The 16,732-nt window shown below is 40.8% G+C and overlaps 1 protein-coding gene across 1 annotated transcript in view; it reads right to left on the bottom strand.

The window, feature by feature from the left end:
- Nucleotides 1–900: 900 nt before the first annotated feature.
- The window catches only part of ACBD6 (acyl-CoA binding domain containing 6), a 100,165-nt gene continuing 84,333 nt past the window's right edge, over nt 901–16,732 (bottom strand). Inside the window, exons 7-8 of the mRNA XM_069737722.1 lie at nt 6,587–6,617; nt 901–1,234 (exon numbers count right to left, since the gene is read on the bottom strand). Coding sequence (XP_069593823.1) covers nt 1,059–1,234; nt 6,587–6,617 — 207 coding nt within the window. The 3' untranslated portion in view covers nt 901–1,058. The remainder of the gene's footprint in view (nt 1,235–6,586; nt 6,618–16,732) is intronic.

Here is a 16,732-nt window from a genome sequence, read left to right on the forward strand (position 1 = left end):
CTCCTGCCATAGCGTTTAATTTCATTCAAATATTGATGGATAGTTCACACTTACACTGATGTACCCTGAGCCTGCAGGACTGCTTGAATTACTTTGGAGCTTGATTGGGGCTGCTTATCCACCATCATTTTTTCTCTGCCGTTCACATCCAGGGAGATTAGCAACAGTGCCATGGGTTGCAAACTTTTTGATTATGTTGCGCACTGTAGACAAAGAAACATCAAAATCTCTGGACATGGACTTAATACGTTGAGATCGTTGATATTTTTCAACAATTTTGGTTCTCAAGTCCTCAAACATGTCTCTTCTCAATTCTCAACTTCTCCCCTTCTTATCTTGTTTTAGGTGGAATTTTCATATTGCCAACATCTGTTACTTGCCATAGGGGAGTTTGAATGAGCATCACATGCTTGAAACAAAGTTGTTTTCCCCACTATTTTGGAAAAGGTCAAAACAATTTTGTCTGGTCCATTTTTAGGGGTTTGTGTGAAATCATGTCCAATTTGCCTTTTTTTCCTCTATTTTTTGCGTTGTTCCAATACACATAAAGGAAATAAACATGTGTACAACAAAACATGTGTAATTGTAATAATTTTTGGGGAAAAATGCTAAACAATTTATAGAGTTCCAACACTTGCGGCAATGACTGTACATAAATCAAACACTATATTAATCATTATAGCTATCATTTTAGGTACACTGATGGGGAGCACCACCTTAAAAGAACCAAAAAATTTTTATTTTTCCATTAATGGAGGAAAAAAATAATCATTTCTTTTTTCTTTACTGAACTTTTACATTTTTTTTTTTTTAAAAGTCCTTTGTACTTGAACAGGCAACAAATGCACACTCACTCTGCAGTAGCCAAGTATTGAAGTAAAGAGGCATCCGACTACCGGAGACAATTCTTTTAGGATATATTACAAAGTTTACTACTTTTGCATGCATGCATCAATGAAGTTGAAACAATAATTACAGCTTAATAAAAAAAAAAACCAAAACAAAACATGTGAAGGCCAGAAAGGATTAACTCGTGGTCAGCTTTATTTTGCAAGCTGTTAAAGGCTTGGAGGTTTGTCATGTTCACCGAATGTGGCATGTTGCTTTAACATATGTGAAATTTCTTTGTTATCTGTGACTTCATGTGGCTGGAACCCATCTTTGTCCACGAGAGAGGTGTCCGCGCCGTGGTCCAAGAGCAGGTCCACTATATCGGCAAATTCACAAGCAGAAGCTGCAAGGAGCAAAACATTTACACAAATGAACAATAGGATACAAAAAGTAAAAATTACCGGTATATAAGTAATCTACACACAGTGTGCAACAGGCTCAAGGTGCACCAAGGGATTTGTAGTCATGCTTGTTAAATCCACACTCTCCCTCCCAAGAACATCATACTGGTGTTAGCTACTGCGTTTCCACTATTTATAACAGCAATCAAATAACAAAAAAATGTAATAACCAATCTGCACTGATTGGATTTGTTTTTTCCGCACAGTGTCTTAGGAACAATACTTTATAATTTTGACTGCCTCTGACGGATGCCTAACAGTGGTGTCCGTCAGCCATAGACTTCCAATAGTTTTTTTCTTTTTTTTTACTGGATCCTGTAGGACGGAAATGCATAGTTTACTATGCTATTACATTTATTTAAAAAACAAACAAAGGTAAAACGGGAGTCAAAAAGACATTTTTTTGCCTCTTTATGGCAACATAGCCAAATAAAAGCACTAGCTTGTACAGCAGTAGCTCTCCAAGGCAAAACGTGTAATGAACATTGCCTTAATGGGAATCGTCTGCAGGGTTTTGATACCTCATCTGAGAGCAGCCTGATGTAGGCAAAGAGAAGCTGAATCCAAAGATGTATCATTTAGTTTACTGGGTGCAGCCGTTCTAACACAGTTTTTAGATTTAGCATTACAGCAGAGCTGAGAAAGCTAGCCCCGCCCTCTGTGTACATTCTCTATAGACAGTGAGCGGCCTATCAAAAGAGGGGGTGTGTCCGACTAGCATGCACAGGCTGCTGTGTCCCAGCTATGATAAACTCCTGGTGCTAAAACAATCATTGCAAGGAAACAAAATCTCGGAGACTGATAAGAGAGGCAATGCTGAAAGTTTTAAAATCTGATAAATTACTTTCAAATATATTTTCAAAAATGCTTCATTTTGTTTAACAATTTCCCCATTTCATTATCCAAAAAAAACAAGGAAAATCTTCCCACTGGTCACTAGACCTCATACTAGACTCATGCTTCCTTTTCTGACTTTTCATCAGTCTCATTATCATCACAGACACGATTACAGTGAAAGTCAACATCTTTATATTCAGCAGATAACACAGGATCCACCATTCACAATACGCAAAGGTAAAAGCTCTCATCCTGCACATTAATAAAAAAAATAGGGTCAGAGACAGACTCTTCCTGTTAATGTACGTGTGCCTAAAAGGAAGTAGGAGTCTAATACAGAATTAGTGGCCAGTGAGAAAATTTCAAGATTTTTAATATTCGGATATGAAAAAATATACCGGTATATATTTTTTAAAAAAATGCATTTTGCATAAAAAAACGGATTTAAACATGATTCCTTTTAACTATTTTCCCCCTACTGAACAGTAGTATGAGGGCTCTCTATTACTCCAGCAAGTCTGTGTGAATGTCGGTCAAGAATGAATGCTGGTGCGTCACAGTACTTTATGGGTACATATGGAAAACGGCAAGTGTGCTCACTCAACTGGTTCCCCATGGAGCAGCAGCAATGGCTGATCTATACAACGTCCTACCATGGACATGCTGGTGAAGTAAAACTAAGGCACCTTCAACAACAGATCACTGGGTGTCCCAGCCCAAACATCTGCACCTATACTTTAGATTGGATATAGGGAGAAGTTAATAGTAAAAATAAAAACATGTGACATAAAACATAGACTTCTAATAGAATTAGGCACCTTATATGGGTCTATTTGAATTATCATTTTGTCATTTGTGTGTGGTTAAAAACTCAGTTTTCTACTGGTATCAAGCAAACATATTGGTCCAAGAGGGATGAAACCTGGTGGAAAACCTTCCAAAGTGCTTCATTTACTAAGTGGCAAATTTGGGCCAGATTGGTCCAGTAAATGACTGTAAATAAATATTAGCATTAGGATTCAATTTTGGGGAAAAATATCTCAATAACAGTAGGTCCTAGATAGCTTAAACCTGTGTAAAACCTTCCTAAGTGCCCGGTATGCCAATGTGCCAAATTTGGTGCTAATTGCTCCAGTCCTTTGACTGTAAATTAAAATTTGCTTTTGAATTGTTGTGAATATTTTGAGAACATAGGTCCTAGACAGCTAAGATTGGTCTGAAACTTTCAGAAGAGTCAGATTTACCTATGTGTCAAATCTTGGACAGATTGGTCCAGTTATTTGGCTGTAAATGAACATTTGCTTTTGTGTCCAGTTCTTTTTGACAACGATAAGTTTAGACAGCTGAAACCTGGTCTGAAACCTTCAGAAGAGAGCCTGATTTATCCAGGTCTAGTTTTTAGGCTGTGTATAAAGGATGGGCAACGGAAAATAATTTTTATATTTAAAATGATAGAGAAAAGACCCCAATTAAAAGCCATTATAGACCTGGGGATCACCTTTTCTGAGGCGGATAGTCTAAAAATCTTCACTCTTGCACATAAGATGACGATGTCCAGTCAGGCGCAGGAGAGGAATTATAAATTACTGACACGCTGGTATAGGTGTCCCGTCCTTCTCCACAGGATTAACCCGGAGATCTCGGACGCCTGCTGGAGATGTGGCTCTGCCACGGGCTCTATGCTTCATGTTTGGTGGTCCTGTGGTCCCCTGCAACCCTTCTGGAACTCAGTCTTCGATGCCTTTCATTTGATGACTGGGGTCCGCCACGAGCCCTCTCCCCAAATGGCACTACTGTCCCTGATACCCAGTTCGATAGCTTCTGTTAAAAAGGGGATCCTGAGATTTTGCCTCATAGCTGCTAGGGCAGTTATTCCCCGACATTGGAGGTCCACTGAGGTCCCCTCCACGGAGGAATGGATAGCTGAAATGGATAGATTACATCGTCTAGAGTCGCTGGTGGCGGGTGATGGTGATGCTGCATATGTCCAGGGACGCACCTGGTTCCTCTGGCAATCCTTCAAGGAAAGCACAGGGTTCCTGACTTGGCTGCGTACATACTCATAATTCTCAATACGTGGGCGTATACATTGCTGGGTCTCCCTTAATCCCCCCTTCTTCCCCTTTTCTCCCCCCCCCCTTTTTTTTTTCTCTCTCTTCTTCTCTTTATTTCTTTTTCTCCTATCTCTACAATTGCTTTTCTCACAGGTTTTGTATCCTGTATCCATGTCCCGAGGTGATTCTCAAGATGAGAAGCATGTACCCTTTATGTGCCAGAATCCTTGTTCAACTACACTTGTGCTGTGTGCTCAGAGGCGTAATGTATAGTTCTGGACATTGTAATGATTCATTTTATTGTTTTTCCTGTTTAAAATTTCAATAAATATATTTACTGAAAAAAAAAAATAAAAGCCATTATACACAGGCCGATAGCTGGACGAACACTCTTAAGAACGCTTGTTCCCATCACTGGTAAACAGGGCAACGGGCCACCAAATCTTAATAGTTGCCTGATTGCTACTTCTATGCAAAACTAAAGGATAATAGTTGTCGGCAGCACAAATACAAATAGTGTGATGTGCTGTCAAACACTTTTCGAACTGTTATAAGGAACGAACGACCATATTAAGGATCAATCATCCCCAGACTTTTTACATTTTCGAACGACACTTGTTATGGGCAAAAATCTTCCTGTGCAAACTCTGGTGTATAAAACATCCTCAAACCTTATGACCCATTAATACAGTCATATATGAATTAGTCTCACATGGCAGTCCAAGGTGAAAATCCACAGCAGAAATCACGGAATCAGTCTTCGATGTCTGCCACAGATTCCTCTTCAAAAACATGACCGATTACTCCTCTGTGTGAATTTGCCCTAAAGAGATTTTTTTTTTTGGTGTAACAGTCCCAACCTCATCCCGATCATCTATGCGAGAGTGAAGCAATATATTCCTTATAATACAGATCGTCAGTGCTGGCAATATCACTACAGTGTAGAGAGTACCGGAATTACACAGCGCAGGCTGCGTCCGCCATGCCCGTCATCCTTCCATCACTAGGAGATCTGTATAAACCTGTACCGGGAGGCCCATAACTTAATGCACGCTAGATGACATTTTTAAAAGGCATCCGGAATATTAGCGCAAATATTTTTTTGGGGAAGTGATTGCGATTCCTCTAAGCGATGCAACCACTTTATAACCCTGATAGCAGCCCTTTTCACAGTGATGACAGCAGAGATGTATACTGCCTCCTCCCCTGCAGCAGATGGGGACTTGTCTGAATCTAACCTCTCCCAATGCTTGAAATAGACTGATTTCCACTGGGAGATGTTGAAAATAGTGTTTTATACCCTTATTGCAGGGTATCTTCGGAATAGAGGCAGAACCCAAGAGGGAGGGGAGCTGGATGCTGACCTTGGACAGGCACAAGCGAGAAAGATGGATTTACAACCATTTTATGGGGTGCCTGACCTTTGTTATTACTTCTTGCTGTCAGGTTGCAGATAACTCATACAAAAGGATCTGCCCCTGCACAAAGGGTTTAGGGACCGGCAGATGTTACTCCGAGGGTCTACTGCAGTGCACTTCAATCTATAGCAACAGGCCACCCACCCATAGCCGGTTATCTCAGGAGGGTATTACACAAGTACAGAATCTTCTACATCTTCTCCACCAGTGATTGTACATACATATAATCTGGGCGAGACTGGTACATGGAGATTTGTGCCCCTAGTGAGCACCGACCCAGTGCATTGGCGCTTGTTCCTTTTACATGTGACGATACAAACTGTATGGGGGTTGTTGGTCTCTGGAGGACATCTGCCAAGTACAGAGATGTGCTGCCGACAACAGTGACTTTTAGGCAGCATAAAGGATTAGATCAACAGTTTTTGGTAATTCAATAGTTGATTGCTGCTGCTACATTTGCATGGAACAATCATTAGAAATGTGAGTTTTTACGAAAGCTTGTTTTTCTGTTTAGAGACCTCTGTAATGAAGTATTTCAGGCACTTTGCACATTTTTCGAAAGTTGGTACAGCCTAGGTTACCGGCCACCTTTGCAGTCTGTTATAGGTGGACAGTTCCCTAGGCAAGGAGCTTGGCTTACAAGCTATTTGCTATGCAGCTCGCAAACACTGCTCTGCCTGCGCTTCTCCGATGCCGAAGAGGAACTTGGGAAAGTGTACAGATTGGGCCGACTGATCAGCTATATCCCGGCCTAAACAATCAATTATTAAAAGTGCGACTTTCCCCGGGAAGCAGATAGCCAGGAGGAGGCAATGTAGCAGTGGGCTCCTGAACAGCCCTAATGAAAAAAACCCTTCTAAAAAAACTGCATAATGCTAATCGTCCCCCACGCACTAAGTGTTAATACCTCTTTACAATGATGATGTAACAAGTACATATATTATGATGATAAGAATAAGCAGGGAGCAAGGAAAATCCTACTTACCGTAATGCAACGGTGTCTGCCCTTCAGCGTCCTGAAAGAATAGAAAAAAAAATTGGATCAATTTTTCCCACAAACCTACATATACCAGTAGTTGTGTAAATGGATTGGCAGGTCTCCGAAAGCTTCCTATAAGTGTCCCCTATTGATAAGCCGTCACATCATAGACCGGGAAAGCATTAATGTATTCTGCTGCTTCATCCTGAGTGACGGATATATAGGAAAACCAAAGCTCTGACACCATCTTGGAATCGTCCCCACGTAGAACAGAAGGTGTAACAGGTAGACACAATGATACATTATGCCATCCATTATGCCCAAATAGTGCGGCCACTTCATCGCTAATGTCAACCTGCCATGAAATCACAAATACACAACAGAAGTCACCGGCATCAAGACTCATTTTACCTTAAAAGGGAATTAAAGCTTTAACAATTAAAGACCATGTGTAAAATAAAGAGTTAAACAGTTTTCCCCCATATGCCCTGCTCTCCTCAGCATTGGAATTGCAACAACAAGAAGGAAAAGTCGTGGAATTATGGGAATCACAGGATCAATACAGATGTTAATATCTGCAAATGATGGAAAAAAAAGAAAAAAAATCATACATATATGTATATGTGTGTATATATATATATATATATATATATATATATATATATATATATATATATATATATATATATATATATTGTAGGGGTTGTACTCGCTCAGATGCTTAGGAGGAAACAGGAGGCACATTCTCTTCAGTGTTCAAGTGGGTTTATTGCTCCATGAACCACATAGCAGCATGAACAACAGGTAAACAGTCTTACGTCAGACAGATGAATCCTCAATGTCCATAGTAGAGCTCCGCTCTCTCTCAGACCTGTAAGCATACAGGCTGTCCAGCACGTAGGCTCTCCAGCCTAAATTTGGTCTCTGTGTGCTGTTCAGGACATCTGTCCCCACTTGGAACCGTCCAACACACAGACCACTCTGCAGTGTCCAGCCAGGACACATGGAAGTCTGTCCACTCTTGCAGACTCCCAAACACACTCACCACATGGGCTACACACACCTCTTTACATAAGTGTAACCATAGAGAAAAGCAAAATCTATATATTGACTGCAAGTCACATAGACAGTACCACTATAAATAGTCTCGAACAAAGCATAAGTGGAAAAAATATTAATATTAAAACGTAACTTTTATTGAAACTAAAGCCACACAAAAAACTAAACTAAATCAAACACCCAAGTGAATAAAAACAGGGGCAAAGTCTCAATAACATGGTATGGTGGCCACAGAGACTAATTATCCCCTCATAGGACTGAATGATTCCTCTATAGAATGTTTAGAGAAATCAAAATAAAACTAGGAAATGACTAAAGGAGCTGGAGTGGAAAAACCACAAACAACGCACAGCGTCCAGCCTAGTTATATGAGCAGACAATAGAAAAAAGCCATCAGAACTAGCATATAGTATAAACAGTGGCTATATAAATAGTATAAAACGGAACAATCTCACCAGTTCCACGGTGTAGGCACAGGAGCGCCGGATGGTCTCTAGTCGGAGGTTAATCCGGTAAATGAAGGGGACGACAGTCCCTATGTCAGTCCCTATGGGGCTATCAATATGCTATCCCCAATGCTCCTGCCCTTACAAGGGCAGTCCACAGCTACCCCTGTATAAACATGCCCTGCACTCTCCCTATATCGTCCGTCCCGACGCGTTTCCTCCAAGCCAATTCTTCAGGGGACTTGCTTGTACATGGAGCTAGAGTGCCAATATGCTAAAAAGGAAGGACAAAGAGTCCTGCCACCCTCAATGCTGTCCTGCAGAGAGTAACCATAAGTGTAACCATACCCAGATACCTGTCACATGGCCAGTCAGGTGAGTGTGACATCACCACAGGTCCTTCAACACAAAACCATCTTAGGTATTCAAACACGCCTCTTAGGGTGGGTTTGTAGGTGACTGAACCCACCCATCTCTCCAATCACCTGGAAGCCTTCCCAATGTAAACAAATCCCTCAGCAGTAGATCTGCTTGAGCAAAACATACCCAGGCTTCCATCACAGGGCCACCCACCTCTGTGATACATACCGTCTATTAATCACATGACCTTTAGCCACGCTACTATATATATATATATATATATATATATATATATATATATATATACACACAGTGCCTACAAGTAGTATTCAACCCCCTGCAGATTTAGCAGGTTTACACATTTGGAATTAACTTGGCATTGTGACATTTGGACTGTAGATCAGCCTGGAAGTGTGAAGTGCACTGCAGCAAAAAAGAATGTTATTTCTTTGTTTATTTTTTTTTTAAATTGTGAAAAGTCTTTTCAGAGGGTCATTTATTATTCAACCCCTCAACCCACCAGAATTCTGTTTGGTTCCCCTAAAGTATTAAGAAGTAGTTCAGGCACAAAGAACAATGAGCTTCACATGTTTGGATTAATTATCTCTTTTTCCAGCCTTTTCTGACTATTTAAGACCCTCCCCAAACTTGTGAACAGCACTCATACATGGTCAACATGGGAAAGACAAAGGAGCATTCCAAGGCCATCAGAGACAAGATCGTGGAGGGTCACAAGTCTGGCAAGGGGTACAAAACCCTTTCCAAGGAGTTGGGCCTACCTGTCTCCACTGTTGGGAGCATCATCCGGAAGTGGAAGGTTTATGGAACTACTGTTAGCCTTCCACGGCCTGGACAGCCTTTGAAAGTTTCCTCCCGTGCCGAGGCCAGGCTTGTCCGAAGAGTCAAGGCTAACCCAAGGACAACAAGGAAGGAGCTCCGGGAAGATCTCATGGCAGTGGGGACATTGGTTTCAGTCAATACCATAAGTCACGTACTCCACAGCAATGGTCTCCGTTCCAGACGAGCCTGTAAGGTACCTTTACTTTCAAAACGTCATGTCAAGGCTCGTCTACAGTTTGCTCATGATCACTTGGAGGACTCTGAGACTGACTGGTTCAAGGTTCTCTGGTCTGATGAGACCAAGATCGAGATCTTTGGTGCCAACCACACACGTGACGTTTGGAGACTGGATGGCACTGCATACGACCCCAAGAATACCATCCCTACAGTCAAGCATGGTGGTGGCAGCATCATGCTGTGGGGCTGTTTCTCAGCCAAGGGGCCTGGCCATCTGGTCCGCATCCATGGGAAGATGGATAGCACGGCCTACCTGGAGATTTTGGCCAAGAACCTCCGCTCCTCCATCAAGGATCTTAAGATGGGTCGTCATTTCATCTTCCAACAAGACAACGACCCAAAGTACACAGCCAAGAAAACCAAGGCCTGGTTCAAGAGGCAAAAAATCAAGGTGTTGCAGTGGCCTAGTCAGTCTCCTGACCTTAACCCAATTGAAAACTTGTGGAAGGAGCTCAAGATTAAAGTCCACATGAGACACCCAAAGAACCTAGATAACTTGGAGAAGATCTGCATGGAGGAGTGGGCCAAGATAACTCCAGAGACCTGTGCCGGCCTGATCAGGTCTTATAAAAGACGATTATTAGCTGTAATTGCAAACAAAGGTTATTCCACAAAATATTAAACCTAGGGGTTGAATAATAATTGACCCACACTTTTATGTTTAAAATTTATAAAAATTTAACTGAGCAACAAAACTTTTTGGTTTGTAAGATTTATGCATCTGTTAATAAATCCTGCAATTGTTTGAAGTTTGAAGGCTCTAACTTATTTGCATCTTATTAAACCTGCTAAATCTGCAGGGGGTTGAATACTACTTGTAGGCACTGTATATATATATATATCTTGTTATATTCAGTATGAGCACCACTTGCTGAAATCCTCGCATTTACATGCACGTACAGAGCAAGACAGCATTGGAGGCTGGAATGGAGTCTCTCCTGTTCAGCAAGGAGTCTCGCTCAGAGATTGGCCTGGAGACCCGGTGGGCAACACTACGAAGAGGCCTTCACAAGGGAAGGTCACTCTGATCTTCGTCCCAGGTGGGGTGGCATGATGTACGACAGCCAGTCTCCTTTGGTCTTCATTCCAGGTACACTAACAGTTCGGTGTTACATGGATTTGGTGGTGGAACAAGTGATATGGCCACTTCTCCAAAGTCTCCAAAAAGCAGTTGTTTTCTACAAGACAACACCAGGACGCGTATTGCTCATGATACTGTGAGCAGCCTGCGTAGTATAAATGTGCGACAATGGTCTACAGCAGCATCTAAGGACTTATCTGCCTTGAAGCACATCTGAGATATCATTAGCAGCAATTGCAAAGGGAGCTACCGGCAGCGGATCTTGATGATTTGACTAAGTGCACTGAGAGTGGCAGAACTCTCCTCAGAAAACCATTAATAACGTAATTGATAGCAGCCAAGATGTGTAATTGCAGGGATTCTCGGTACTAGATAAATCAAGATGTCCTGAAAATTTAGTTTCCATTTTTTCATCATTTCCATATCATTAACATGTCTATCTACCCTGTGATTTCCATAATTTGACAACTTTTCCTTCTAGGTGTTGCAATTTTTTTGTGTTGAGGCATAAATATGTATATATCTGCTTGCAGTCACCTAATGGAAGCCTTCCTTTCCATCGTCCTGGTGAATTGACAGACACACAGGCGATAGATATGGTTTCAGTAGAGATATCAGAGCTGTGCTTTGTAATGAAGCGTACAGCTATCGCCACCATATAACCGGGACAGACCGATATCCACTAGAAATCAACAACAAAGGCTCTTGATAAATGTAAGCAGGGATCCTAATAATATGTGATGGCACATTACACCTGCAGCAAATCTATTTTCAGAAGTTTTAGAGACATTCACCTGAATGTAACTTGCAGAAATCCATGCTCTCGCTGCAGAAACAACCCTGTTTAGACTAATGGATCTTGTTTTCAGGGGCAGATTATTACCGCAGTTGTGTTAATATACCCAAATTGTAACATTTCTGCCTAAAAGTAACTCATGGTAATTGAAACTGAAACAACCCCTGTAAAAGAGTTAAATTGTAAAGTGCTACGGAATATGTTGGTGCTATGGAAATACAATTATAAATATTAAGGGTTAATTCCCTTTTCAGCAAACTTAAGGAACATACAGCTCCTCTGGCTTTCTGGTCTCCCACTTGCGGGTGGGAAATTTGTTTGTTTTTACAAGGGCTTTGCAACTGTACTTATTTAATAAGATGTGACAACCCCGTTAAGCACGATAACCAAATCACTTATCAATATTCCAGTACTAGGTAATCCCGAACATCCTATTTAAAGCACCACCCAAATGCTCTAAAAAGTTGTCAAAAGAGTGTCAAATTCCATAGTTTCTCACTTAGACTAATCATATTCCCTTGAGTTGCTCTCATGTAAACCTGTGAACGTCTTTTGCATCTTGGGGCACAAACGTGGAACAAACTGATATCTATGACAGCTATGAGCTGACGTAAATCTCCACTATGATCTAGTGAATATTGTGGGCAAGTGGCTGACGATGTTCTGTTCACAGGGTCCCGTCCTCATTTTGAAAAAATGGGGAGAGCAGAGCAAAACTGGAAAAATTGAAAAATTAAAATTGTACAAAAATAAAAATTGCAACTTATTTCTGGTAGAAATGGGTAATAAATCCCCCCACTATTGATACACTTTATTACTTTTATGCTTATTGACACTTAAACTTTTTTACTATTCACCACGGTCACACGTTCAGTATTTGGTGAGTATTTTACATCAGTATGCTAAATCCAGACGTGGTGACGCGTTTCTATTATACTTTTCCTCTAATTGTTCCACTCCAGTATTTTACATCAGTATCTGTAAGCCAAAACCAGAACACATACTGAATGTGTGAACGTGGCCTTAAACCTACGAAGTATTCTGAGCATAAAACTATTGATAAAAAAAAAAGCTAACGATACAGTAGGTTGAAAAAAACAATGACAACATGAATTTCAGATGATATGCACCTGTGTGGATGCGACAAGTGACCATGCTGATGGACTGCAGACCACCCAGTAGTGCAGTGGTTAAATTAAACTGACAGTGCCCTTAATAGGCTGTCCCTGGAGAAGGAATACAGAGGTTAATGAATGCAAAGGAACACAAAGCTGACGAGTGTCTCCGAATTCCACCTGACCCTGGCAGAGAGATGGAGAGAATAGGGGACAGATGATGTGGGTGGGAGGAAGGGCCGGGAGGACTCGTGCCAGCCCTTAAACAACCAAACATCTGAGGCCTGCCGCCACGCGCTCCTGATTGGATTAACATCTCAGCTCCCAACAGATGAGTCGTTTGTCTGATGGGATCACAGGAGGCAACAAAGGTCTTCTCCCATCATTTACGGTGTGATGTGGCTTGGGAAATCCATTAGAAGGTTTCCAAAAAAAGGAAAAATAGCAAACCCAATCCATACCATGGAATATGTAGACCCCGCATCCTGCACAATATCCAGTGCCAGTGTACAACTGCTTTAGGTGAGGAAGTCATTTCTAGGATGATTGCCATCTTGAATCTACCATCACATACAATAACGTAGCCTACATTTCCCATGATGCCTCTCTTTGCCGAGGGGGTATATATATATATATTTTTTATTGTGACCAAGGGGACCTCATTTCCTGATAATTCGATAGAATAAACAACCTGTCGATCAGCAGTGATAGGATACATCATAGATCAGTGCTGTCACACTGTTGTTCTTCTGTCACAGCACAGCACAGCACAGCACACACAGCAGTATCAATGTATATTATGTGATCCAGCTTTAGCCTTGTCTTCGGCTTGTGATAAGTGTCTCCCTGTCAGCTTTTATAAGCAGGAGGCAGAGCAGCAGTATGAAGCTGCATCTAACAAATATATTGGATATTTGGCACACAGCACTCAGAGACAATATATTAAGTTAGTGTGAGACAACTCAGTTTTACAACTCTGCACTTAAAGAAAATGAATATGGGAGCCAATATAAGCTATATCTTTAATCTTAAGAGAAATAGTATCGCTAGTTGCATGGGGGACATAAAGACAAACAATGAAGGCTGAGCCTTCATGGGGAAAAGGTGGTGTCTGATAAGTGATCATTTAATGTTGTAGTTCACATAAAATACGTTATAAAAGAGAGACTGGCTTCTTGTCTACACAGGTATGGGAGTTAAAGACGTGCTCAAAATTTCAGGTATCTATAATGAATGGAAGCAAGAACAGACCCTAAAGGTGTCAGTTGACTCCAGTATCTATCCAATGTGTATCGGACTAGCCCTTCTGGATCTGGCATATTTGCTATTAAATATTCTTTTATTTGGCGCTCAGAAGTCTACCACAACAGCAAGGATGACTGAAAAAAGTAAGATTCAGAAGTTCTGTTATCTATGAAGATCAGTTCCAGTTATTGGCTTATACTGTATATCTCATAATAAAAAGAATAAACTCCGGGTATATGATGCTGTCCTAGAAAGACAGGTTCTGTATGTTTCTGTAATAGACAATGTCAGTAGGTTGAATTTAAAGGCACATGACTTTTATCATAGAGATGTAATGTTATTAGGCCATTTTTCAGAAACCGCATGAGTAGTCAGGAAAAGAAAAATAAGCGTAAGCCTCATATCTTCCCACAGAACAACCCATACTGCAGACTTCCCTATAAGTAGTATGAGCTCATAATGGAGACCGCGGCATTTGGGCACGTAATTCTTTAACGTAATTTAAAGCCAAGGTCTTGGAAAAATGGAGACGGAGAGGTTACATGGGATACACAAGCTGTACTCGAGCACAATAGTTACTGGGGCTTATACCAAGATGACAGAATACACTAAACCCAACTACTAAAGTGACGTTCTATAATAAACGGGTCCGTATAGAAATACACAGCAAATACCAAGATAATGGTGCTCCATATAGACATCGGGTGCACATGGCACACAAGTCGCAGGTTACAACCATCTTAGTCATCTCATTTACAGTATGTTACAGTAAAAGTTAGGGCACCCCTGGCCAAAATTACTGTTATTATGAACAGCTAAGAAAGTTGAAGATGAAATGATCTCTAAAAGGCCTAAAGTTAAAGATGACACATTTCCTTTGTATTTTAGACAGATATTTAGGCAGATATATATATATATTTATCTTTTAATAATTTTTTTTTTTTTTAAAGTTACAAAAAGGAAAATGGGCTGATGCAAACGTTTGGCCACCCTTCATGGTTCATACCTAGTAGCACCCCCTTTTGCAAGTTTCACAGCTTGTAAACGCTTTCTGTCGCCAGACAAGAGACTCTCAGTTCTTGTTTGAGTGATTTTCATCATATTCCTGGGTCGTCTTGCATACACTGCTATTTTGAGGTCTAGCAATAGATTTTCAATGATGCGCAGATCAAGGGACAGTGAGGGCCGTGGTAAAACCTTCAGCTTGCACCTTTTGAGGTCGTCTATTGTGGATTTTGACTTGTGTTTAGAATCATTATCCATTTGTAGAAGCCATCCTCTTTTCATCTTCAGCTTTTTTTTTTTTTTTACAGGTGGTGTTATGTTTGCATCAAGAATTTGTTGAAATTTCATTGAATCCATTCTTCGCCTCTACCCTTGAAATGTTCCCAATACCATTTGCTGCAACACAACCCCAAAGCACGATTGATCTACCCCCATGCTCAGTGGTTGGCAAGATGTTCTTTCCCTGAAATTCTGAGCCGTTTTTTCTCCACACATTGATCATTGCGGCCAAAGATTTCTATTTTAAACTGCCATTTCTTGATTACATTTCTAACGTAAGAAAGGGCAACATTGAAATGCTTTGCCATCTTCTTATAGCCTTCTCCTGCTTTGTTGGCCTCCACCATTTTAATTTTCAGGGTGCTAGGCAGCTGCTTAGAAGAACCCATGGCTGCTGTTTTTGGCACAAGGTTAGAGGAGGCGGGTTTTGATAAAGCTGGGAAATTTGTTTACGATGATAGTGAACAAGCCATAACCCTAACAGGCTAACTAAGGTCTGAAACCTTGGTTAAAGTTATTTGAGCACACAAATCTCCAAGGGTGCCCAAATGTTTGAAATGGCCCATTTTCCTATTTGCAATTTTAAAAATGTAAAGAATGACAATATATATGTATACATACATATATATATATATATAGTTGTTTGCCTAAAATACAAAAGAAATGTGTCATCTTTAACTTTAGGTCTTTCATAGAGGATTTCCAACTGCTCAACTGTTCACAATAACAGTAATTTTGACCAGGGGTGCCCAAACTTATAAATGCTATATCCCATTTGTTAGGCAATCTCTACATGTGTTGTGGCTGTCGAACAGCCGCGAGACATGCAGCTGCTGGGTCTCGAACATATTTTTTGGGCACGCCGAAGTCACTCTGTTTGCACCCGAGCATGCTCAGATAACGCCTTATCCGAGCACGTTCGCTCATCACTAATGGTAAACTGAGCAAAACCTGCAATAGACAGAACATAGTGCAAAAATGGAAATTGTTGCGTGGCCTTAGATCTGTGCATATTTTATTTTTCTGCAGACAGTGACAGATTCAGAAACTTTATTTTCTGGACTTTGCAAAGGCATTTGATACTGTACCACATAACAGCCTTATACTGAAGCTCTATAAGCAGGGACTGGGGTGGGTAAGGAACTGGCTAAATGACAGGAAACAAAGTGTTCTCTAAATGGGATATAGTCAGCAATGGGGACCGCAGGGATCTGTGCTAGGACTGATTCTTTTTAGCCTCTTTATTAATGACCTTGTGGATGGTATTGAGAGTAAAGTGTCCGTCTTAGCTGATGACACCAAACTATGTACGATACTCAAATCTGACCCTGACATCACAATTTTGCAAAACTATCTGGGTAAGATGTCTGAATGGGCAAACACTTGGTAAATGAGGTTTAATGTAGATAAATGTAGAGTAATGCACCTAGGACGGAGTAATCCTATTGCTGCATATACATTAAATGGGAGAATACCGGGGACTAGAGAATAGGAGAAGGACTTAGGTATTCTGGTTACAAGTAAGCTGAGCAGCAGTACTCAATGTCAAGCAGCAGCTGCACAAGCAAACAAGATTTTAGGGTGTATAAAAAAATAAAAAAGAGAGATAAAATCCTGCGATCAAAAGTATTATTACCCCTTGATAAATCTCTTATAAGGCTACATCTAGGATATGGGATCCAGGTTTGG

This window comes from Ranitomeya imitator, chromosome 8 (genome assembly GCF_032444005.1).
Source record: "Ranitomeya imitator isolate aRanImi1 chromosome 8, aRanImi1.pri, whole genome shotgun sequence".
In the NCBI taxonomy this organism is placed as follows: domain Eukaryota; kingdom Metazoa; phylum Chordata; class Amphibia; order Anura; family Dendrobatidae; genus Ranitomeya; species Ranitomeya imitator.